Consider the following 26,066-nt stretch of genomic DNA (forward strand, 5'->3'; position numbering starts at 1 on the left):
TGAGCACTTCTGCCATTTCCCTCACTACCTTCCTGTGAATTCCCTCTGGCCCCACAGACTTGTATGTGTCTAAGTGGTGTAGCTCCAATCATTTCCCCTTGAATTTTGGGAGCTTTGTTCTGCTCCCTGCCCCTGTCTTCCGGCTCAGGGGCCCGGGTACCTGGAGAACAACTTGGTCTTGTTCAAGACTGAAGCAAAGAAAGCATGAAGTACCTCAGCCTTTTCTCATCCTTTGTCCTCTCGTTTCCCCCAGCATCCAGTTCTGGTTGGGATTTGTCCCTTCTAATGCTCTCCTTGCATAACCTCGGGACATCTCTGTAGTCCCCCTGAGCTGCTCAGAAGGCAACTCCCACTGACTTCCATCCATGCCAAGTGCTCAGCCTTACAGCACACAAGAACACGGTGCCAGAAATTCAGAAAATGAGAAGGACACAGTTATCGTATCTCCCTGTCCTTCAGGGATGTTGTCCTCTGATTAACAACCCCCAAGGACAGGGCTCCTCAGCACACCCCAGTGCAAGAGAGATGCCAGGTGCTCAGCACATGGTCACTACAGCCTTTTCTGTGGCTCCCTGGCTCAACAGATGTCTGGAAGTCCCTTGAGGGAAAAATATTTTCATACAGACAACCTTTCGCTTTTCAGCCTTTCTGCGCCCAGGCCCGGGGTAACGCCGGGGCAAGCCTTTGCAGCGAAAGGTGTTGTGGCTTCAGTAGTGCAGGATTGTGTGAAATTTTTACACCTCACAGGCCAGAGCAACAAATCCAGGTTGCAGGACCTGCTTCAATCCAGTGTCTCCAAACTTTGAGTGGTCTGCAAGTGCAGCTTTCAAGCAGGGAGAACGAAAAGTGGAAAAGTGGAAACCTGAGTATCTGCCACACAGATTTCTGTTAGAGGAGATGAGATAATCTGAGAAAGGACTGGGGGGGATGGGGGGGGCGGGGAATGCTCTGCTTCTACCTTAGATGTCCAGGGCCAAAATGACCTACCATCTCCTAGTGCTGCGTATGGAAAGAAGTCCTCATCGCTTCTCTAAGTGTACAGAGTTCACAGACCCGAAACTGATCGAGTACCTCAGCTGAGGTTCCCCACGGTCCAGCCAGCAATCCCAGCATTGCAGTGTCATCTCTCTTAGAGCAGGGGCCCTGCTTGTTCCGCGGTGCTCCTGTATCACCTGCTCTTCCAGGAAGGAATGCCACAAACAGCTGTCCTGGGCTGCGCCGGTAAGCTGTGTCTTTTTGGTTGGATTTATTTGGTTTGTTTCTTTGGTTGTGTTCTCAAGGATGCCAGTTCCTCTATTTCGAGACAGAGAAAAGTGTCCGTGTGTCTTTCTGTCGGAGATCAAACAGTGACATCCAGCGGCCACTGACTTTGCTAAAAATGGCAAAATGTGTCAGCAGGGCGGTGTGAGGATGTGCCAGGGAGAGCCGGCGGCCCGGAGTGCGCGGGGCAGCGCGGGAGCGGCTGGGGTGCAGCAGAGCTCTGAGCAAGGAGTGCAGCACCTGCACTGCTGCCTGTGTGGATGAGCCTCACTATTGCTTTTGAGGAGGTGCAGATGACAAAGGAAAAGCGTTTGAAATAATGTATTTCCTTACCCGGTGTCACACACGTTTTCCAGCATCCCTCTATCCAGCTTTTGACAGCCTCTGTCTTTCTCCATAAATATCTTTAGGTTTGGGTACAGCTCCCTCACACACCCCTGACAAATCTAGCAGTTACCAAAATTCACAGATTGCAGTACTTAATATGCCATACTGCCAAAATGGAACCGGGACCCTATGACCTAATCAGTATGACAGAGAGGTTCTGGTTCTTGTGTACTATCCTGTCAGGTCATCCTGCTCTTAGGGTAATGTTTTGAGGCACAGTGATCATCCCTGAATGCACCTCTAAGGGAGGGGAGTTACACAGACATAAGGTGTGGGAACTGGAATGTACATGGCACCATATTTGGCCAATCTTCCCTGGATCAAGTGTGTCGCTACTTCCTGTACTATCTGAACAACCTGAGCAAAGAGTGAGTAGTTTCTCCCAATTACTTTAGATCATAAATTCTATTAAAACATATTTGCCTTTTAAAAATTATTTCTTCTATTAAAACATATTAAAATATTTTGATTCCACCAGAACATAACAGAGCAGTTATTAAATGCTTCTCTCTTAGTAGAGGCAAGATGAAGTTCTTGGCCGTTTCTTGTACATTTTCAGAGCAGTTTTAACAAATAATGCATACTGTGCATTACTTTGGATTGCATTGTAGTATACAGCTTGGAAAGTGCTTAATTAAATTCCAGTGCTAAGCTTCCAAAGAACAGCAACTTGTGTTAGTATTCATCCTTTCTTGATTAATATATTTGAATATATATTTGTGTTGTGCAACTTCTTCTGAAGCTAAAAAATTCTTGATATGCTGAGACATATCCTGGCAACACAATGTTCTTTGGAGTTGCTGTGAGGTGAGTAGGATCAGCTACTGTTAAGGGAACTTGTTTCCCTGTAAATGCTCCTGGTGCTGTATGGTCTGAAAGTACTCTGACATTTTAGAAGAGAAAGAGTAAAGTCCACCTAAAATAATCCTTCCATCTCTCTCAATGATTCCAAGAGATTGGACTCTTGTCATCATAGACTTGAAAGACTGTTTTTTCAATATTTCACTTCACCCAGTAGTAGGGTAGGCCTAGTTTATTTTCTAGACTTATTAAGAATCTAAATAAGTACACAAAAGTTTCAGATAAATACTTGAAGTACTGCAGTGTTAATGTAGTCCCTAGCTGTGACTGCACAGCGAGGAATGGGAATGTCCCTGCATTGCTGTGTACTTCCCACTGCAGCTGCTGTTCCTCTCTGACTAAGCTGAATTGGGGTAGAGATGCAGGCAATCTGCTCTGGTTAGAAAGCCAAAATGTTTCAGGGAGAAAATGATCCATGGGGGGCTGAGGTCCAGGCTAAGTTTTCTGAAACTTTGGCCATTTCTTGCAACGGCAGCTTTTCACCATCCCTCAGATAAAACTGGAGCAAAGACACAGAATATCCTTTTAGACACTCACCAAAAACCACTCATTGGGTCCTCTGAGATGTGGACTATTTATTCTACAAGAAGCACAGATTAGCCATTGTTGCTGTAAATTGTTTGTCTAAGTTATGATTCTCTGAGGGATATGCTACGGTCTTAGCAAAATAAATAACATGGTTGACATGGATCAATCATAAACTTACAGTATTGACAATTGCCAAGTTTGCTCCCCAAAGTCCACTCAGGAAAAAAAAAGGTGGAATCTGGCCATATAGTGTGAGAGTGATGTGAATTTTAGAGTTCATTGTTCATATCTTCCTTTGAGACTAACTTCCTTGTTTGTCATGTGCACACACCCCTCATCTGCTCCCCTCCTCCACAAATTACAGTGCAGCTACTGTGGTTCAGCAGTTGTGGGTTATAATTCAGATTTGTGAATATTTCTGTATTTCTAAGGAGTTCTTGCAGAATGTAATTCTTCAATCAGATTTAGTGTTTTTACTGTTACTTTCACAAGATTTATTAATTGCTAAAGATGTGTTTTTAGTTCCAAGATTTTAATTAGTGAGTAGCAAAATGCTACACTGATAGTTGATTTTTTTGTCATCTTTCAAATAAAGGAAAAGATTATGTGTTAACATTTTCTGTAATGTCCATAGAGCCTTGATATGTTATTTTCTCAAGCTTCTTAAGAAAATTCTCATCTTGCATACTATGAACAAAAAACCCACTGGCATATTTTGTGAGGGTAACTATCACCCCCAGAGACTGATTCTGTGATGTACATGTGACTGTTGAACCTTTGGCTACGTGTTTAATTGGGAAAAGGTATAGCTAAAAAGTTTTAAGTTTTAGAAGGTGGTATGAGCATTATCAGTCTTGCCACAGCTGTCAAACTTCTTGGTTTGGAATCCAAACTAGCAAAGGCAGTTTCACCCTTAGTTCTCTACAACAATAGCCTGTATCATCTGCAGTGTGATGTCTGTAACTGTTCATGGACTGCTATTGTTATTTCACATAAACAATCCTCTCTTGCCATTACTGCCTCCCAAGAGTATAATCCAAATATATTATGACTGCAATCAGTTATTTGAATATTTCAAAATGGCATCATGTGAGTTTATGTTTTTTGTTGTTCCAGAAGTGTAACAGGGTGAAAATTCAAGCTCTATATGCAAAACCAGTGAGGGCTGGTGTAAGTCTAAGCTTGTGCTGCATGCCATCATGAGGGTAATACATCAGGGTGACTGCCATGGTGTAAATTAAATGGAGTTCTTGTCCATTGTGTACTAATGAGATTAAGAGACTAGATCACTGCCCTAAAGTCTACAAATTCACAGCTCATGGGAATGAAAATCAAGGCTACTGCTGTTGCTTTTTTTTGTTGCTTACTAATTGGCTGGATTTAGGTGAAGTTTGTTACTGTGAAAAATCCCAGGGAGACTAGAGATATAGTGTTACCTGGAGAGACGCATAATGACAACTCTCTGGAATAGATTTAGTTTTTAATTTTGTTTTTGAAAGCTTCAAAGGTCCCAGTCTTCACTGAATCACAGTCCTTGAGAAAGGATGGAATAAAATCTGATTAAGAAATTCAGCATTTCCTTCTTAGATACCTGAAATAAAGAACATTTCTCTGAACCACTCCTCTCCTGAAGTATGACTGATGTATGCAGAACTGTTTTGAGTATCTGATAGCTTTCTGATTCAATTGGATGTTTGTTTTCCTGTACTTCTTTTTCATTTAGCTAAAATATTTTCTAATCTCAGCGAAGGCTTATTTGTGGAAGCAGATGATTCTGACCTTGGCAGATTTTGTACCAGTACTGTTTTTTCAGCATTTTGTGAAGAAGTATCAGAGCTGGCTGTGCCTGCATGAAGAGGGAGACAATGACTTCTTTTGTGAGCAAGGTGAGGTACCAGTTCAGAGGAGGCCATAGGTACTAGTGGATTACTTGGTGCCCCCTTTTTTTCCCATGAACCTTCTCTGGCTGCAAGAGCAGGCAATACCACCCAGTTGCCATACAAAGGAGCACACTTCTTCCAGGCTATGTGCATGCAATTTAGAGTGGCTCTGCAATCAGTGCTTATGTTCCCCCTTTGCTGGAATGGTAGCTACAAAGCAAAGAAGTTATTCCCTCCTTTTAAGTAAACCCACTGAGAAGTACTTCTGTCTTGGTTCTGATATTGGCCAGAATAAGGGCCACCTGAATGAAACCTGATCTCAGAGGCAGAAATAAACTGCAACATTCAAAAGGCCTGTGCATAAGAGAATAAATGTTTGGTTTCCTTTAAATATGTAAAGTTAGAACAGTGAGAGATCTTAGAGAAAAGCAGCTGCTGTTGCATTACTGCTTTATTGCCTTGAAAGCAAATGACCATAAATAAATGCTCCAGCAAGAACAGATATTTTGATCTACAGCTCTTTTTTTATTGCAAAACAATTGTTACAGAAATTTCAGAAAGTTCTACTGTAGTAATTGCCAACTTCTGCTTTTTATTATGCATCTAAACACAGTCTAAAAGTGCATTGTGAATCCAGTAGACCTTTGGAAAGGACCATTTTCCCTAGTTATGTACATTTAGACAAATCATACTTGAAAAGCTTTGTATTAGTAGGAATTAGTTTAAAATGACATTTTAGTAATTTTTATCCCTTTATAAATGATTGTTATACACTTACAAATGATAGCCCAAATAATAAACGATTAAATAGCTATTAGTATAGAATATTGCAAACACTGTTCCAGACAGCAGTAGCAGCAGATAGACTCTCGTCATGTACAACAACTGCAGTGGTGGAAAAAGATATAACTTCAATACAATTTACTCTTGTGCAGACACAGAACTGTATTTCACATCCAATTCCCTCTTCTGTCCCCCCTCCCTCCCAGATACTAAAATAAACAAGAGTTATCACTTCCCTGCAGCAGAAACAGCAGCAATTTAATAATCAAATGTTTTTTTACCTAACAGCCTTTTGAAATAAGTATTGTGTGGCTCTATGAATGATCTGAAAGGATACAGCAAAAATTAAAAGGTCAGAGACTGTTTCACAACCAGACTGGCTCAATGGCTCCATCATTAGACTTCCAACTTGAAGATGACTTATTTAGTGTAATACATGCCATGACTCAAAGTAATATTGAGTTAGAAATGCAGAATAAATCCATCTCGTGACAGAAGTCAGAGTATGCCACTGAAATCAGTGGGTTTTCTGCAGATTTGCACCAGGATTGGTAAGACCATAATTGTAGTCAATCATGGAGAAGAGAAGCCTGTATGACCTCAGTGACCTGTCATGTTCACTGTATGACCGGCTATGAACAAGATGCTGAGACAAAGTCCCTCTGCATCCAATACTACTGCTCCTATGCCAATGTGTAGCAAGGACAGTGAATTCCATCTAGAGCAGCGAAGGTTTTCACCAGGGAAGCAGACACCCCCAATGCTTCACTTCTCATCCTGGTTTGGACTGTTTTATCTGAGATGGTTGAAGGGAAAATTCATGCTAAGAATCTTACCTATTTCTTTTGAAGAAGATGATCTATATGTAGTATCTTTCAACAGAACTGAAAAATGTGGCCTTTGTTGAACCAATTATGCGTATTTGTGCAAAAATGCAAATATACTATAATTTTTAAGCAGGGGAAGGACATCAAAACTAGCTAAACATTCCGAGGGAAATCCAGGAACAATCAGCTCACACTTTCCCTTCGGGCGATTATCAGATCCTCTTCAGTGTTTAACCTGAGCAACATAACAAGACATTTATGCTTGTTTTGAAAACCTGCACCACGAGTTTACAAAGAATTTTGTTTCTCTGGCTCACTCTAATACTTTTGATAACTTCTGCCCTCAGGACAGATACTGGCTTGCACCCACTGCAGTCATTGGACTAAGGCTGTGTGCTGCTACCAGCACTTTTTTTTTTTTTGAGCAGTTATTCATGTAGCTGCATTTTCCATGTGCTGACAGTTTCTAAGAAACAAATCATTTTCTTCTCATACAAAAAATATACCTAACTAAGATATTTATCCCCTGACAAAAGGCTATCCTTTCCTCAAAAGGTACAAATCAGTTTTGTTGGTTTTTTTTAACCAAAAAAATCTATAAATGGAAAACTAAAATAAAGGAGTAATCTATGTCTGGAACCCAGAGAGATTTATGTATATAGATGAATGGATGTTTTGGTTTTTCATTATATTTTCAAATTATCCCCTCACTGCCATTTGTTAACTGGCACTTGTGCTAAGAAAATAATGTAGCACCTGATCTCTTCCAAAAAAAAGAGAGAGCCAAATGTTTGAGCACTGCTGTAGGTTCGCATTTTGTGTTGAGTATTCAAATTTCATAAAATACAATTGTCTTTTAAAAATAATAAAAAATCACTTACTTTGCTAAAGATCAAAAATAATGGAAATAATGTAAACATCCAAAAGTTTGAATTCATTCCTAACTGGATTCATCTTTACAGGCAGGCAATAGCAAAATGTTAAGTCTCCTAGCAGTCCAAAGAAACTCATGGAACAATGCATGCACTTTCTTTGACACAAAAAAAGACTGGACTGTAAGGAAGAGAAACTACTTCAGTCATATCACACTGTTATTGTGAAAGAATAATGTGCTATAATACAATACCTAGGACAAGTGTATACCCCAACTGTAGAATAGAATCACTTAAACTGGAAACAACAGAATGGATTACTATAGGAAAATATTTATAAAATACTGCACACTGCTTCCTCAGTCAACCAGCATATGTAAACAAACAGCTAAGCTCAGTTGAGTTTTAAAATATTATTAAAGTTCATTTATCTTATAATCTTTTGCATAACATGCCAGTTCATCTTTCACACCATCACAACTCATCTGTCGTAGCCCACAGTGGCTCATTAGAGGTTCATACATCAGCTCATACAGACATTTAAGTGGAGCTATACAAAGAAATGTGTGAAACATACCAAACTTACACACTGTGACCAGTAATGCATATTCCATATGTAAGCTAATAATTGGATAGTGGAACTTCATGTTTGATGCAACATGTGCTATTTTATTGAATGTTACAGATTTACAAACAAGACCATGTAATGAGATATTAAAACTGTCCTGTAACGTTCACTAATATTACCACATGTCACAACTATATATGTGTCTATTTCATAAGCTATCCTTTGATACAGAATACGTCATATGGCACATGCTATAGCTACATGATGATGGATGATGAGACTTCTATCTCACTAAATGGTCATAGTATTGAGAATGGGAAGTCTGGTCCCATTGCAAGAAATGGGCGTTTTATCATCAAATTCAAAAAGGAGCAGTTTGATGCAATGTGTAAAAACCAGGTGAAAATAAAATAGTCTAACATCCATCATAATATACTCTGTAGACACCACATTGTAGAATAAATGGGAAACATTCAGGAAAAGTAGTGTTCTGACATCTTGCAATCACACTTTTAACATCTGCATTTACATTTTATAAATAATGGCAAATTTTAAGAGGTCAATAAAGTGTTCTGTTTTATTTCACCTGGAAAGTGTGCTCCAGATCAATAAGGTGCTGTATCCTAAACATTTATACAGCTTCTGGGTTTGGCAAATTTCTTTACCCTGACAAACTAACCAATGAAATCTATCCCAGAGGAGAGCCCTATGCCTTGAACTAATTCACTAACGCTGTCGAGGAATTTCTAACGAATCTGAAATTCCTCTTGAGTAGACCAGTAATACGATGAAGATGAAAGAGTCCACAACAGTTTTAGCAGACATTCATAAAAGTAACAAAGAAAACAAAGTAAGAATATCCCCCTCTACTCTCCATAGATAGATAGATAGATAGATTTGGAGAAGCCTTAGGAAAAGGCTGCTAACAGAAGGTTGGCACATTTGAAGCATATTGATAAATACAAGTTCCTTTGCCCTTGGGCATTTTGCTATTGTTCAACAATCAGCCTGCCACAAGCATGCTTCATAATGCACAGAAAGGTTTCTGACCTTTCTTGGTATCGCCACGTGACCGTAATGCTGCACATGGGCTGCAAGGCAATTGCATAAACACGGTGTCTTGGAGTTTAGTTCATTGAAAGCCTGATCAAACAGAAGAAAGCAAGGAACACGTTGGTGCAGGAAGTATGAAACACATTGTTCTTAACATCCCCTTGCTGCATTTCCTTGTTTCCTGAACCTTCCAACGCAGTGAGTTGTTAACGACATGTTTTCACCTTCTTTGCCTCTTTTCTTGAGGCTGAATAGTTATTTTTCTGTCTGGATTAGTTGCCTTTTGGACTCGACCCTCATATGGTGCTCAGAGTCTCCCAGGGTGAGGACTCAGTGGGAAAACATCAGCTTGTATTCTCAAAGCTGCCTTTGAAAGATTATTCCCATTTAAATAATGTGAAATATGTACCCCACTCACAAATGTTCATTTTTAATAACAAAAAGGAGCTGGTTCTACACAGATATTGGTAATTGTTGAGATACTTTTAATAGCACTAGTGTCAACTTTTTAAAAGCTTAAAAGTTGTGCCTTCATAAAGGAATCTGAATTTTTTTTCAGTTGCAGTTTATGCTTCTCCACCCTTTTCCAGTCTTCTGCATACCCTTCCACCTATGACAACTGTACACCTTCTCATGAGAAGTTTGAAACTCTGGTTGACAATGTGGACCCTTGGAACATGGGTGGGGTCAGTGGAGTAACAACTGTCTTCAACCAAAACCCATCAACTGCACTACCGTTCAGACACACTTTCTCCTACTACAAATGCTCATTGTGTGATACGCTCATGAACGGTGGATGCCTACTCACAACTGATGGCTTTTGATGTTTACAGACACTTGCAGTTTCACTTTGGTTCTTTTACTTACCTTAGAAGCATATAGAAATTCTAGTGTTTTCCAGTCCTCTGCCAAAAATACTTTCCTTTAAGCAGCTTCAGTCTAATTATATGAATCTGAATTCAGACTTCTTGATAAATCTTGTGTACTTTAAAAAGTCCAAATACAGCTATGTTCACATGAAAAAGAAAGTGTATATTTTTAGGTGGGGGGATGATGTGAAAAATCGGCAGCTCAACTGAAACAGCAAGAAGAACTTGGTAGCAGCATGGTGGATAAATCTCCCCAATTTATACACATAATTAAACTGAGCAGTGAGAACTGAACACTATTACTATGCTCTGCTCTGATCATCCTGTTCTTATTGTATCATCACATCCTTTGATTTAGTGAGACAACATATTGATGACAAATGTGGTAAAAAAATAAATATATACTATTCCACTTAATTACATTCATCCTGAGCTTGCTCAGCTGTGCTAGAATCTAGAATGCCTGTTTTATACAGGAAATCACCTGATATTTTAACATAAATTCTTCTTCCATTTAAGTTCTTCCACTTAAGCAGTAAAAAAGGCAATTAATTTCCCTTTCCGCTCTTGAAAATATAAACTTTCTGTGGCACTAGAAGTTGATACAAAAGGAGACAAGTGAACATTTATAGTTGTTATTGTGTTCATCTTTCTTCATTTCCACAAGTGTGGGATGCAAGGGACTTGGGAGACTTTAGGTTTGTTTGCTGCCAGCTCCTACAGAAATAACAAATGCTTTTCACCAGTCATCACAATGGTGACATAGATGAAAAAGAAGTTGTGATTGAAATTTGGAACATCTACTGTTTACATCTCTTTTTTGCCAGTTAATTCCTGCATCTTAAAAACTTGAGTAATGATAAATGATCTTAGGATGCCCTCTAATAAAAGGCAGGTATCCGGACCTATTCATTTATTTCTTCTGACTTCATAAAGGGGGCTTGTTATTCCTCTTGTTTACTGAAGTTTTTGTAAAGCTTTCCTCCCTCCCTTTTTTCTTAAGTGCAAATGTCAGCTGGGTCAAGATGCAGTACCTCAGTGGTGATGCTGAGATTGAAAATGTGCTCTCTAGACCACTGGCTAATGCCAATTGACTCGACACAGGGTGATGTGAGGGGTTTTTTAAAATTCTGCTAAGAAAAACAGACTGAAGAGCAGATGTCCCTTAGACAGCTGGTGAGCTTTGTCTAAGCCTAGCTGTGTTTGCTTTCAAAGCTGCAGAAAGCTCCTGTTCTTGACAGTCTCCTCATAGACAGGTTGTCCCCTCTGCTCTCTGGCCTTGAGGACTTACTCCTCTCCAAGGGGTTCCGCAGGCCTGTTGTATTTCTCTGTCTGTCAAGTTTATCGCTGATGGAGTAGCTCTTTCGTGTGTGCTGGGCATACAATATGTTGGACTCCTCTGCAGAGTAGCTGTTGGCTCGCTCTATTTTTGGAAGTGGGATGCTGTTGGGCAGAGTTGTTGTAGCACTGCTGTCTTGAGGAGATAAGGGGATTCCCTTCTTGTCTTTGACCTCAATATCCTCATGATCAGAGCTTGGGTGGGTTAGTTCAGCTTCTCTCTCTGGGTGGCAGCTTCCCAAGTCTTCCACTTTGCCCCTGAGACTTCCAGGGAAACTGGCCCTCTCTGCAATGGCCTGGGGAGCGCTCACACACCTCGTGTCTATGCAATCTGTAATACTTGTGTACTCTGCTGTTTTGACCGGGACGCCAAGGCTGCTGAAGTAGCTTCGAGGAGAGAACATGAAGCTGTGAGATTTCACAATTGGTGTTTCCTCCAGAATAAATGGAGTTGTAGCCAGGTAACGACTGCTTTTAGATCGCTCTAAAGTATGATACAAGGGAGGGTCTGAATCCCATGGGATTTGGCAGTCTGTGATTTGTGAATAGTCTGAAGAAAATGCTCTTGTTTCTATTCCAGAGGTTTCTTCATAATCAAGACTCCTGCCAGAGATCTTTTCACCAGGTGTACTGCTAATGTATGCACTATTAGCTAAAAGGGAAGAGGCTATGTGAGCTGGCAGAGCTGCATCTTCGGGACCAAGAATATTTATGGTGCTCTCGAGAGGTTCTGTGTCAGAATGCATCTCATCCATGGCAGAAACATAGATATCTATACAAGATGAAGGTCTTCTGGAGTCTGGGGCGATTGACAAAGTGCTGGTAGGGGCTAATGGAGCCTTTCCTTCTTTTGCAATTGAGTGGGAACTGATTGCCCGATGCAGGCTCGGAGATCTTTCCTTAAAAATGCATTCCAACTTTTCCAACCCACACTTGTCCTTCATATTTGTTGCATAGAAGGAGTGGCTTCGCATGCGGGGTGTGATTGTAGGTGATGTTGGGGACATGGACTCCTCTCCTGTGGGATCAATGCTCTCTTGAAGCTTGTAGGCATTTCCTTCCTGACTGTTGAAGCTGCTCTGCCTCACAATGTAGGCTGCATCAGTACAGTCGGATGAGGTCCTGGATCGTATCTTAGTCGTCTCACCTCTCTCAATGCCAGTCATTTTTTCTAAGGCAGTCACCATTCGTCCCATCATGTCTTCCAGCTGAGCAAGCCTGATGTCAACAGTCTGCAGAGAGGCCTTCATGCAGTGCTCTCTCTCATTTACTTCTTCCAGTCGCATGGCCATGTTCTCCACCCTTTAAAAAGGGAAGAATTAAACTGGTTAATTTCTACAAAGCAGTGAGGTTCAGCTAATAGGTCACCAAACCAGCTGGAAACAAATATGTCTCAAACCCCAAAGGCAATGTACACCATTTTATCTGCTTCAAAATCCTGCTAAAAGAGGTTTTGCAAAAAAAATACCATGAACTCAGAAAACTGCTCCAGTGGGTTAAAACAGGGGCATCAGCTGTATAATGTAGAGGGGGGTTTGGGTGTGCCTCATTTCAGGGACAGGACTTATTACATAAATGTTACTATGAATTAGTGCCTCTCTGCTTCCAAAACTTCTAAGTAGGTTATTATGAATGAGTAACACTTATAGCAGATGCCACATGATGTTGTCCCCACTTGTGCCACAGGCAGGACTATCACAGTTAAATGCAGAGCTAAATGAAGTAAGGAAAGAGGGCAATGTGCCATAGAAGATAGGCGGTGTTATATTCTTTTCCTGGGGTTCACCCCAGATTCTCACTATCTCGTGCTATGCGGATCTAAGGAGATAGTTTATTTGTTCCCTGATTAATTTTTAGCTCAGATTTATAGAAAAAATATATCATCTATTTTATTGAATTTATATAATATCAAGTTAAATATGCATAAAAACTGCAAAGAGGAGAAACACTGATCAAGCCAAATACAGCCTGCAATAGGGTACATGCTCTAAGATTCCTCCATTACTGTGATTGTACTTTGGGTAGCCTGTGTTAATAGCTTACAGATTGAATGATGGATTTTAAAGTTATTTTTCAGGTGCTATCATAGTATATAAATAAAAAGTTAGATTAGAATATTAATAGGTAATAATAGGTAATAGGTAATAAGATTCAGTATTTTTAATTAAAGCACGTCTTTTCTAGACCATTGATCTGTCACATTTTAAAATATTTTCAATTTTTAGGGAATTGTGTACAAATTTATGCCAGTGGCTTTTATCCACTTCAATTTTCTGACTTCTAAAACTTGTCTTCTGAAGGATTTATAGAGAGTCTGAAAATTTTACATGATGAAATTGCCTTTAGTACAATTTTCTCTGTTGGTAGTGACAGGCTGGGACTTCCTCTTTCTGTCGAAGAAGTACTAAACGCAACAAGCTCATGGAGTTATCTTTGTCTGGTAGGTTATAATTCTGGTTTTCCCCATTGCTGTAGACGCTGTGAAATGATCAAAGATGCAAAAGATAACAAATGGCATGATTTCCACACTTTTTCTTCACAGGTCTCTTACTCTATGCCAGTTAGTGCAATTCATGCTCAAATATTATTACGCACACTGTCATAGTTGATAGGCACACAAATCATTGCCAGGATTTCTGACGAAGTAAATATCATCTTCTACTACTGCTAGTTACTTTTTCAACAAGACAAGTGATTTGGAACTGACAACACCGTAACTTGCTCTTATTTGTACAGAAGGAAAGATTTTAGCAAAGAATGAATACTGGACAGCATTAATGCCTTGTTACCTAGTGCTCAGAACTTTTCCTGGTAAAACACTGAAGTCTGACTACCTTGTGGTGATGAAAAACAGAATGTGCCCACACAGGAGAGGAAAGGCCAGGAAGGAGTGTGACTTGGCTCCCTACAGCAAGTCTCATATTCCTGGGAAATACAGGCTTTTCCTGCTGAAGTCTGTGAGTTCTGAAGGCACAAGGACAACAAATGAAATGTGCAGCAGTAACTGTATTGCTATCATCACTCTTCAATAGATGAATGATCAAGTAATCACTGCTAAGAAATGAACTGGTAGCTTCAAGGAATCTCATTCTACTCATTATCATTTAGACACCAGCCTGTTTCTAGTTCTACCAACTTCTCCAACAAAACAGATTAATGTTATTGCAAGCACAGGATGTAATTCCATAGTGAGAGCAGTTTATATGGGAAGCAGTTGGATTTTCACTCTTGTTATTACTTATCTGAACTGCTATTTTATAAAAGCAATTATACTTTTGAAGTATTTATTAGCCAATAATTGAGTCCTTCACCCCACATTCAGATTCTACAACAATTGCTCAAAGACGATGAACAGATAAAACATTACAATTTTAGGGCCGTCAGACATAAGGAAAAATTTTACTGGATTTTACTGGAGAATTACAGCTCAGATTACATCTGGCAAAAAACCTTTCACCCCAGCAACAGTTACCAAGAACTGGAATGAATTTGTAACATTCTTTAAAGCTAACTGGATAATCCGGTTATGGTCTTGGTGTTTTGTTGTTGTTGGTTTTGTTGTTTTTGTTGTTGTTTTGTTTTGATTTGTGTTTTCTTTCCTGCTTCGGCACAAGTGAAATAGTTTTTAATACCAACATAGCCAGTTGGTATACAAGTAGAACTGTCCATAGTGAGGTAAGCTTTGTGTCCTGCATTCATGTGAGGACTACAAAATGCTACTGAACACAACTAATGCATCACAAGGAGAACCTAGAATAAAACCTCACTGATACATGTTCCTGTATTTGTTCTGCTTTCCCTGAATGTGATCTAGCAGCTGCTGTCAGTAGCACAGAGCGTCAGACAAGGCAAAGTGAGACTTTTGAGTTACATGGTCTGTTTGTTGCTATGGAAAGTGATGACAAATGTGATTGCATTGATAGTAGTGGAAAATTTATAGAGAAACGTAACAAGATAAGGACAGAGCAGTCTGGATTTGGAGACTGGGGGTAACCAGAGATGTGCATAGGTAACTGAAAAATACAAACATGTGTTTACACTTCATGAGACCTGACTATATAATTTTATTCATGAAAGGAAAGCTTGAAAGATGATGGTCTCCTCCAATCCCAAAGATATTAGCTTTGTCATCCTTAGTTATATATATTGCATTTGGCAACTCCAGAACGTTTAACAAATATTTATTCTATTAGTGATATTCTCTTGCATTAATTTGATGTTCAGTTCTGTAATCATTCATCATACAGAACAGCACCATGTTCTGGGAGTGAACCTATTAGAAACATAATAAAATCACATCAGCCAAACACTGTGAACATAGAAGGATATGGTCTGGAGACATGCAGCCATAATCTGGTCCTTAAAATATTTTAATAAGTGAGTTTTTCTATTTTCCCATATTCTTGGGAGAATATTCTTGCACTCAGTGAATAGACAGCCAGACCTGTATTTCCTTTAGGAATAGTTTTGAATTAAAACACTATTTCAAAGTAAGAATGCCCAAGGTTTGCTTTGGATTTTTTTCTCCATGTGTATTCAGGAGCAAGTATAAACCTTTTAGCAAATCTCACAATATCCATCTATGATGTCTCCTTTGCACCTGTGCTTTTCCTTGCAGCAAGATTTATTCAATGTATTAGAAAGTGCAAAGCCATACTAGCAGAATGAGAAGAGAAAAAGAGGAGGCTACACATAAAACATGCATCAAGGTGTGCTGCTGAAGCTCAAAAATTTCTAATAGTGGAACAAATGTGGACTTTACCAGGATAATGTTCAGTAACTCAGAACCTGGCAAAGATTTTATATTACTCGTGATAAGCCTTTTTAATTATAGTTTGGGAGATTATGACTTTTGCTGGCATTCATTTTGGTTTATTTATTTTTAACCTTTGCACATCAGTTCATCAATAATTTAATTAAATAATTCTTTAATGGGAGTAAGGCTCAATAATTTAATTAAATAATTCTTTAATGGGAGTAAGGCACTCTTTTTAGAAGTAGACCTCTTAATTGAATGCTAGAATTAGGTTCACAAGTCTCTTTGTGGACCTATGTCCATTTCTAAGACATCATTTATGTTTCAAAATCTTTTTCAGCGGCCACAAAGGCTGTTGACATGAAAGTCACTTAGAGAGATACCACTGAGCTTGTGATAGGTGATGGTGGAATGCTTTTTTAAAATAAAACACAGACAGCAGTTATCAAGCCTGTAACAGGGTACTTTGCCCTCTTTGACATCTTTTGGTAAGGCAGTGCTGATGCAAGCAGCCAGCCAGTTTTCCCAGGTGCAGTGGTTTTTGCAGGCTAAGGAAGTTGGGTTGTCATGGCTGCATTCCCACTGGAGCCTAAGACCACTTAACTCTTTATGCCCACAGAGAGATGCCACCAGAGTCACAGACCTTTCCTGCTGTCATTTTTCATGTGTGGATGGGCCTGGTAGGTCCCTTTCACCAATATAAAGCTATTTCTGTGCACTTCAGCCTGCCAGCTCTGAAATCAAGATAATAGCTCTGTCATCATCCACACGGATGCTGTAAGTGTAATTGCACTGCAGATTATAAAGTGCTGTACTAATGGATACCACAGAGTACCAAAGATGACCTAATAATATCTGCTCTAACCAGCTTATCTGCTTTTCAAATACTGTTACGATGTGACTCTGCTCCTTTTGAAATCAACAGGAGATTTTGCACAGGTATGAAAAGAATTGAGACCTGTCCACATGGAACAAATGCTTACTAAAGTGATTGTTTCAGCGGCTTCATGCCAGATCAAGAAAAATAGTGCAGTCTTTTTCGATCATATTATGCATGCTTTGTGCTGGTCAAGATGTAATACAGTAATTAGAAAGAAAGATTCTCCAAAAATGTGATTCTTCCACTGCAATGAAGTGAATTTGTCCAACTTTGCTTTCCTCACAGGTCTCCAGGACATTCACCATGCCTGCTTTGATAAATACATTCAAGGGAAACACCTTACAGCCTTGTACTGCTTTGTATTTTTCCACTTAGTCCGTAACTCCCTCTGATATGTATCAGTAACCCGATGCTACTTCTACATGCCTGTGTGAGATACCAGCTAGTGGACTACTGTAGCAGAGCATCTCACCCCCCACAAGAGCTTATCTGTAGTTTGTTAGCCAGTCAGATAACTGAAACAGCACAAACTGTCTTGTATTGGATGATTTTGATGCCATGGGGTCAACACTAGTTGGCATCTCCCAACTGCCAATAAAAATCTTACTGTTGAAGTGAGATCTGGCAAGATAGGCTGAATTTCTGACTGACAGCCACTCACTTTGTGACTATAAAAGCCACACAAAACCTTCGCAATGCAGAAATCTTGCATACGTTTTCCTGGAAATGTGCGGAGTTTCTCCTGTGAGTAGGAGCCTACTTCCTGGTTACTCCCCAGGGGTTAAAGTAAAGGCACCTAGGTCCATTCATTTTGGTGGTAAGTTACATTCAACTCCTAATCAATTCTGCTTCTTTTGTTAGCTTTAATATAGGTACCTTGATATAGTGCACTGTTTTATGCTGTAATCTACTATGAGTTCTTTTACTCATATACTTTGGAGTTACTAATTCCGATTAAGATTTCTCATCTGTTATCTTTTGTCTGTTTAATAAATAATTCATTTAAATATAAATATATCTGATTTGCCATCATTAGAACTTGCCAGAGAAGGTGATTCCTTAAATTTAAACTGCTGCCAAAATCTAAGGCTAAGGAAGGACTGACCTTCATTTAACCCCCTTTCTGTGAAGGAGTTTAAATACACAGTGGAGTTCTTTCTTCCCATTAGAGTCAGCAGTAGGGGTCCTTTAATAAACTTCGTAGTTCCCACTCTCCCAGCAACAGCTACCCTCTGAGTTGCTTAGTACTTGAGGTCAAGGAAAGACAAACCTCAAGTGCTGTTCTACGCTTTTAATTTCTGAATGTGAAATGATCAGGTAAAGGAGGGATTCTGTCTGGTGACATCAAATCTGGAGACATCTGTGGTGTCCCTTGTTACAAGAGAAGTTACGAGATTCCTGAACTGAGGCAGGCCCACACAATGCCAGGGTGGACTATTCCAAGGTGAGAGTATAAACAGCAGCTTGTTGCAGGTGAGTCAGACAAGACACCATGGTCCTGCCCCAGCACAGCCACTGACTGCATAGTGAAATTGTTCATTGACATCCAGGTCAATGCATCAAAAAACAGGATCTCTTCTTGTTTTGATTTCCTGAGCCCCTAACCTGTCTCTGGGACCCATCGAGACTCAAAGCAAGACTCTGTTCCCATCTTACATTTCCCTTCCAGTGCTAGCCCCCTATTCTTTCTTCCAGGTACACTGGGCTTTGTAAGCAGGGTGTGCAGCTGCTCCTTCTCCTAACAGGACCTGAGGCACTTTGATGAACCCAGCTGCAAGTAGGAGCAGCTCAAACAAGGGGGGAGCATTATCACATAAAGGCGAGGGAAGGCAGTGACTGGTCCAGGTGCAGGTCCAGGTGCAGTTATGTCACACCGGGCTTGTCCTAGCCCTTCCCTCTTGAGCCTAACAGCATGCTCAGCTTCTTGCAAATGAAAGGTCTTTAGGAAGAACTTCACTCACATTTGTGGGGTTTTCTGGTTCAATTTTATACCACATAAAGCTGACTTAACTGGACAGATGACTAAACTGGCTTTAACATGGGTATTATACTTGGTCTATTTCTACAGGCTAATGAATGGATGTTGGAAGAGAAACTGTAGCTTTGCATCTTCTCTGCTTTCTTTGTTCTGCATCTTGTTACTGTGCAATGATAACTCTATAAGGAAACTCTAAAGGGCAAATCTGGATTTTATATATTTGAATGTTCTACAGGTTACAAAAAATACTTTTAGTGTTGTCATGGCTTAGGAATGGTATTCTGCAATTTAGAAACCATGCTGCCACTTTCCCTCCCTTGCTCCAACTGGAGGCACAAAAGGCAAAGATCACAGGTTGAGATAAGAACAACTTACTGGAAATAGCAATGAGATAAGAAAGCAAACAGTAACAGCAACAAAATTACAACAAAAGGTGTAAGAAAAAGAAGAAATTATTTACAGTGAAAAGGCCCTGGTAACAAGCAATACCAGACTGTTCCATCCACCATGTTTTCTTGACCAGAAGGAATCCCTCCTCCTCAAGAAGCAAGAGACCCTTTCCCCTGCCCCTGGCAACGACATGAGGAAGCATCAAACAACCTCAGGGTCCTCACACCCCCTGCTGGCTACTGCAAAAATTAACCCTGTCCTGGCTGGAACTAATACAAATGTTTTAGATTTAAGAGGACTTGGCCATGACTGCAGGCAAAACAACAGACCCAGGCATCCTGTTTCTAAAACGTGTTTATGTATGATACTCAGATAGCCCTGACTCTTCTAGCATATTTTAAATATTCCTCAGACCTATTATGAGATAAGAACTGCATTCAGCTGGGATTTCATTGCTGAAAGCCCTATTAGTGTACTTGGGCCTGGGAATGACCTCTGTACCCCACAGGGTCACTGCTTGTATCTCTGTTACAGAGCTGGGGCACACTAGTCTCCACATTAAACTACTGACTAATGTAAATGGATTTTTAAAGAGCTATTTCTCTGTGAGGCTCAGGTGCTTGTCTTCATTTAGGATTCATATTCATGAACTTCATTCTGAAACAAGGTGCTTTAAGTTTTTCATCTAAATTAGAGGTAAAGGTTCTTTTCCTATAAAATAGGGCTAGCACAGAGTGAAAAGGCAGACTCTTTTCATTTGCAAGGACTTACAACACTTGCATGATGTAGGGGAGGATCCAACTAGATTAATTCTTATTTACAGGTCTTCAAACATACCTCTTCCTTCCTTGGCCACCAAAAGAAAACCTATACTCAGAGATTTGAACCTGCATCTATGATTTTCAGGTCAGTTCTGTGGCCACTAGACTATCAGAACACAAGAAAAAAAGGTAGTCAGTTGGACCACAGACCAATTTAGCTACTGTCTTACTTTGAAGTATGTGTAATTCTTCCCCCTACATATTCTCCAGTCTCTTAATATTTTCTGCTCAGGAACTTTATATGCTCAACATGATCTCTATGCATTTAGCAGTCCTTACTGGATTTCTCTTTCATAAGCTTGTCTAGTCTCGTTTGAATGCATGTAGCCTTTTAGGTGACATCATCAGCTTCTTTTAGACCTCTCCAGCTTTCAAAATTTGTTCTGTTACACTACTTACTGCATGAAAAAAAGATCACCTATTTTTCTGTTCATTTTGAACCCAGGATCCTGATAAATTTTTCTGTTGCTCCCCTATATCTTGTTCTGGGTGTGACAGCAAATAATGGATTTCTGCTCACCTTTGCCTTGCACTCATAGTTATACAGACCTCTATAATTTCATCCCTCATTTGTCTCTTCCAGACCCAGTAATGCTGGATTACTTGGCCATCCTTTATGAGGTAACCATTCCATGCCTTACCAACTTCCCTTCTAATGTAGTTTTTTAAAATGTATGTTTTAGGACTGCTTTTGTTTTCAGTAACGCAGATATTTAATTGATACTGTATCTTCTAATCCTGCTCTGGGATAGATTTATTTCCAAACCAAATTAACAGCATGTTTCCTTGCCTACAGAAAACATAGTTTAGGCATAGCTGAATCAGGGGCAATGCTGGAAGATTATGTATAAGGAGAAGAGTGTTACATCTGTGTAAATGATGAAAATGACAACTCACCTGACTTCTGTCATCCAAATTAAAATGGAGTTTTCAGGGATTGGAGTATTCACTGGTTCATAAATTTTATGAATATCTGACAGGATATTACCCTAAAATATTTATTGGCAAAAGTGTTATGAATCAAACACAAACTCTGTCCTCTAAAGCTGAGCTCAGCAGTTTTCCATGAAAGCATATGAGCACCACAGCAGATCAATAGACCTAGAAATTTTTAGGACTGGTGAATTTGAAGACTGGCAACTTCCACTTAATTACTGTATTGCTCTTTTCCTCTGCACGTTGCGGTAGGTGAAATGTCTTGTTCCATTTAAAATCCATGTCACCATTGGTCCCAATGAAACTAGCTTACCTAGCCAGGCTGTCATGAAACAAAGCTTGCTCCCTATCTGAATGGCTCACAGATAAACCCTAAAGTCATGGTTTTCATTGAGGAACTCTAATTTACTCTTCCATTTTGTTCTGATACCTTGTGCCCTGAACTTCTGCTTTAGGAACCGAAGTGTAAGCATAATTAGTGCCTCTCACTGCATCGGTTATATTTTATTACAACTGGATAAAAGGTCCCTTTACAAAACTTATCATACAATGATTTGGGTTGGAAGGTACTATAAAGATCATTCAGTTCTAGCCTTCCTGCCACGGGAAGGGACACCTTCCCCTAGACCAGGTTCCTCAGAGACACATCCAGCTTGGCCTTGAACACATTAACTTCAGAAAAAAAAAAACAGAAAAAGAGAAAATAAACTCATCACATTTTATCACTTTATTTTTAAATTAAGACTTACCGAAACTACTTCATTTCCCTTTTCAAAGAAAAAAAAAAGGAAGAGTGAGACTGGTGACAGAAACACAATTCCAGATCAACTTATGAGAACAAACAAAAAAGTGCACCTTTCTGAAGTGACACGGATTCTTTCATCATTGGAGGAGTTGAATCTGTCATCCTTTTCTCTGAAATACTCTTCTATGCACTGCTCTTCAAAGTCATGGACCTTTTTCAATTCATCCTCAGTTATGAAAAGTTCTGTGGGAAAAAATTGAGAAATATGAATTTGGCAAATATTAACATGTGAAATTAACTAAACTCTTATTTGTGAAATTCATGGACTAAATTTTCAAAAGAAAGCTTCAAATTTACCTGGCATTTTGATACAAAAGCAGATAGATGCTGCTAATTATGGAATTAGTGGCTTTAGTTATATATGATTCTGGAGATAGAAGCAGTTAAGCAGGCAAATGCTGAGCAAACATGAATATATTTTGATTACATGAGATCTAAACACAGCTGCTGGTCAGGTCCTGGACAGACGGTGGTAGCCAAAGCCCACCTGTAACCTAACAGATATGTAATGAGATTAGCAGACTACTAGGAAAGAGTCTGAGAGTACAGGGGTCTGTCTGATGTGGCAAGAACTGACATCTGCCGGCAGCAGTGTGATGGGAGTGGGAGGAGAGCCATCTGGTTGCATCTCCAGTGCCACACGTGACTCCTGCTCCCTCCTCACAGAGAAATGGGCTGTGGCATGGGCTAATGCTGGGAAGAGTTGCACATCCCTTAGCTCTGGCATGTACATTGGGCAAGGTAGAGATATTCTGCCTTGAAGAACTAGATGGAGAAGAGGAAAGTGTTATCAAAATAATCTGGCAGGTTTTCCATCATGGTTATGGGACTTCATTTAAAGCATGTTGAGAAACCACTTCTCCAATCTGAGTCAGAGTCAAGGAGAGAATGTGTATACAAAATCGCTTTGCACTATCTCACAGCTTGTCTAGGCAAAAAGTGTGTTCAGGGGAAGTATGTGCTGTTTGCTCAAAAAGTAGGAATGCTCTCTCTGTATTTTCAAAAATAAAGCTGGAAGTGTGATGGAGTGAGACGAACTCCAGCAACAACTGACCCCTAGTAACAGCAAAACAAACATTTTGCTTTGAAGGAACAAACTGGGCAACAACCCCAAAGAATTTCCAGAAAAACCCAGCCTCCTTAACATTCCAAAGAGAATGAAGGGTTGGGAAAATCAGGTAAAACTAACTTATTCAGGTAAGGTTTTTGAAGGTAAAAGTTGTTGTTTTGCTGGGAAGGCTATCAAGGTGCTGGACTTTGACTTCATGCATGTCAAACACTAGCCATTATGAAAGGCATTGGAAAATCCCCTCTGTGCATTATCTAAGTCTTACTCAATCCATAGTCTCTCTCATCTGGGTCACTTTCATGCTTCTTCCATCTGCAGCAGAGGTGTTGAAATATCATCGTCATGTGGCTGAAAATGATCAGAGGTGGTGGTAGAACAGGTCTTTCGTGGAACGTCATGATAAGCTGGTACCTTTGAAATTTCCAAACTTGGTTCGATATAGATTTGACTTCGAAAAATGTGTTGCTAGAAGGCAAGAAGAGGAAAATGACACCAGACTGAAAATGGTTTTGGGTACTTTGTGCCGAAGATGATATGACAACATCATAACTAGATACATTTCAATAATATTGGCGAATGTTTCCTTGTCACAAAAACAGGAAGCAGAACAAAAGAGTAAGTTTGTGTTTGGGCAAAGCAGAATGGTAATCAGCCTTTTTGAAGTACCTTATGACTGTATCTGTGCTGTACAACCCCTGAGTCTTAAAAAACCCACTGAGATGGGGAAGTATTTTTACTCGTTTTCCCTGTTGAGAGTGAATGATGCCATAACGGAACTTTTTTTGGCTTCTTTGCCTTGGTTCCCATTAGGTGTCTGTCCTTGGAAATGAGCACAATGTGAAAAACTTGGCATTTCCCTCGTTTCCTGGAGACAAGCCTCTTTCCCTCTCCCCCTTACATCCTCAGAATATATTTCCCAGCCAAAGCCAAAGCTCAGCAGTCTTCATACGCTGTGAACAATGTGCACCCTCCCCAAGTCTATACTTTGCAATGTTTCACTCACTTGAAAACTGCAATGAGGAGATTCACCAAAAGAATGTTTGCTACCAAGAGGTAACAGGCCATGATGGCAGGAACGATCCATGCTCCTGTTTTGCAGGGAGGTAGCTGGATTATTTTGCCATCTTCTCTGGTTTCATTTTGACCACAAGGTGCTGGGAACAAAATTTGAAAACAAAAAAATGCAAAATGGGAATGAATCTTATTTTTTCAGTAGTTTTTGCAGAAATATTTAAATATTTATAACATCCTGCCTGCCAAGGCAATATCTTCCAAATAACAATAGCATTGACATTCCCCCCCCAGAAGTTTATGCTTGGAATCACAGATTTTGCAGGCTGCAGTTCTTGTTATTGTGTGTTATGTGCCATGGGTATCAAGATATTTCCCTCAAAAATTGCAGGAGACATGCCTGGTGTGAGTAAGCTGCCTGTCTACATACATAATACAAAATACCATGGTACTCTGTGGTAATTAGCGGCTGTGCAAATGAAGTTATTGAAATGTTTAATCCTGCAAGAAAGCTTGCATATTATTTCTTTAATGGTGAAAACCTGTTCTTTTTTTATTGATTGAGAAGGATGTGATAAATATGGAAAAGGAAGTCCATGAAAGTAAATTAAAGAGTAGACATTTATTGCTGAGCACTGCACTGTCTCAAGCCCCTCTAGGACATACTCATAGTGACTTTCTGCTGTTAAGGACTCTTGACTGCATGCCTAGAAACAGTGGGGGAGATTATCAAGTCTTTACTGTACCAGGTAAAGGGACATGTATGCAGCAGAGACACCACCTGTTTCTTTCGCAAATGCACCAGAATCACCATGTTCTCAGTATTAATGCTGTCGAACTGAAGCAAGGGGAGAGAAAACATGGTGAAATAGTTTTCCCTGCTTGTGTTTTAACATGCCTTCAGGTGCAGTGATGGGTAATCTGCATTTGCAAGCATGGGTTCAGTTTATGTCTTTCTATCCTCAGTCCTACTGGTTCTATGTATCTTCATAAATAATGGAAAAACAATGGAAGCAGCAGCTTATGTATACAAATCATCTTAGTAAATTTTGCACAGCACTACAGCTAGCTTCCCCCCATCTCCATCAAAAAGAAGGTTAAATTAGGAATTTCTAAAGTGCTCAGCACTGTCTCAGTTCCTACTGATATCAATGAGGGTTTTCTACTGATTTCATGGAAAACAAAGTTTGCTGATGCCATACATAAAATTTTATTGTATGGCAACAAATCCGTATTTCCAGTACCACCCATTGCATCTTCTCAAAAAAGTCCTTCTGAACTTGGTTCACTGAGCTTGAAATTCAATTGTGGATGTCTGTTCTGGCAATCATATTACATTATGCGTGATTCTGGTACTTTGTGGGCACTACACATAGATCCTAGCCTATTACATGCAGAAATATTGTAGCCATATGGGATACAGGACTACATGACCCCTCCAAAAATTTTCAACTCACCAAAAAAAAAAATTACCAAGTCAAATACAAGCAACACTGCTTTTTTACCAGCAACTCCATTGTTTCTGGACGCATGGTGTCACCAGTCCTTCCTATTTACAAAACGACATTTTATTACTGGAACAGGCTGAGAATATGCAGTTCTTTGTTTCTCAATAAGCATCACTTTGCAGATCATTTTGAGGTGGTGCTAATTTCCACACTGCTCCAAGCAGCAGTTTCATGTAGACATTCAAAACACCGTCAGTGCGCTGCTGTGAGTGTGGGGCTCTGTGCCCTCAGCCTTCACCCAGCAGAAACTGGACCATTCAATACCTCTTGCTACCAGCACTCAATCTGGGACTTGCATCTCTGTTTGTGTGGAAACATTAGCTTGCTCATATATTGAGTCAGATCTACAAAGTCCAATACAACACAGAACCGAAACCCATAATGATTTCACCAGTGATGGAACAATCACAATATCAGTTGATGAAACCTGTTGTCCTTTTTTATGCTGAAAACAGAAGAAATAATATCTTTTCAAGTAATGAGAAAATTTTGAAAAGCATTTTTCAAACCTTAGATCAATGAGATCAAAAACTCAGCTCCAATTCTGGTTCCAATTCTATTATCCCATTTTTTTTCCCTAAAAAACCATAGAATTTAATCTGGAAAAAAAGAATTAGCTAAGAAGCCAAAAAATATTTCTCCAGCTCTACTTGCTTGCAACTGGGTAATCTCTGTTGGTTTATGCC

At 39.7% G+C, this 26,066-nt stretch overlaps 1 protein-coding gene across 1 annotated transcript in view; it reads right to left on the reverse strand.

The window, feature by feature from the left end:
* Window positions 1-5,439: 5,439 nt before the first annotated feature.
* The window catches only part of TRPM3 (transient receptor potential cation channel subfamily M member 3), a 390,076-nt gene continuing 369,449 nt past the window's right edge, over window positions 5,440-26,066 (reverse strand). Inside the window, exons 23-26 of the mRNA XM_069001527.1 lie at window positions 23,865-24,015; window positions 23,127-23,326; window positions 21,843-21,975; window positions 5,440-12,528 (exon numbers count right to left, since the gene is read on the reverse strand). Of these exons, the coding sequence (XP_068857628.1) occupies window positions 11,082-12,528; window positions 21,843-21,975; window positions 23,127-23,326; window positions 23,865-24,015 (1,931 nt within the window). The 3' untranslated portion in view covers window positions 5,440-11,081. The remainder of the gene's footprint in view (window positions 12,529-21,842; window positions 21,976-23,126; window positions 23,327-23,864; window positions 24,016-26,066) is intronic.

The sequence above is a fragment of the Aphelocoma coerulescens genome (assembly GCF_041296385.1).
Source record: "Aphelocoma coerulescens isolate FSJ_1873_10779 chromosome Z unlocalized genomic scaffold, UR_Acoe_1.0 ChrZ, whole genome shotgun sequence".
Taxonomy (NCBI): Eukaryota; Metazoa; Chordata; class Aves; order Passeriformes; family Corvidae; genus Aphelocoma; species Aphelocoma coerulescens.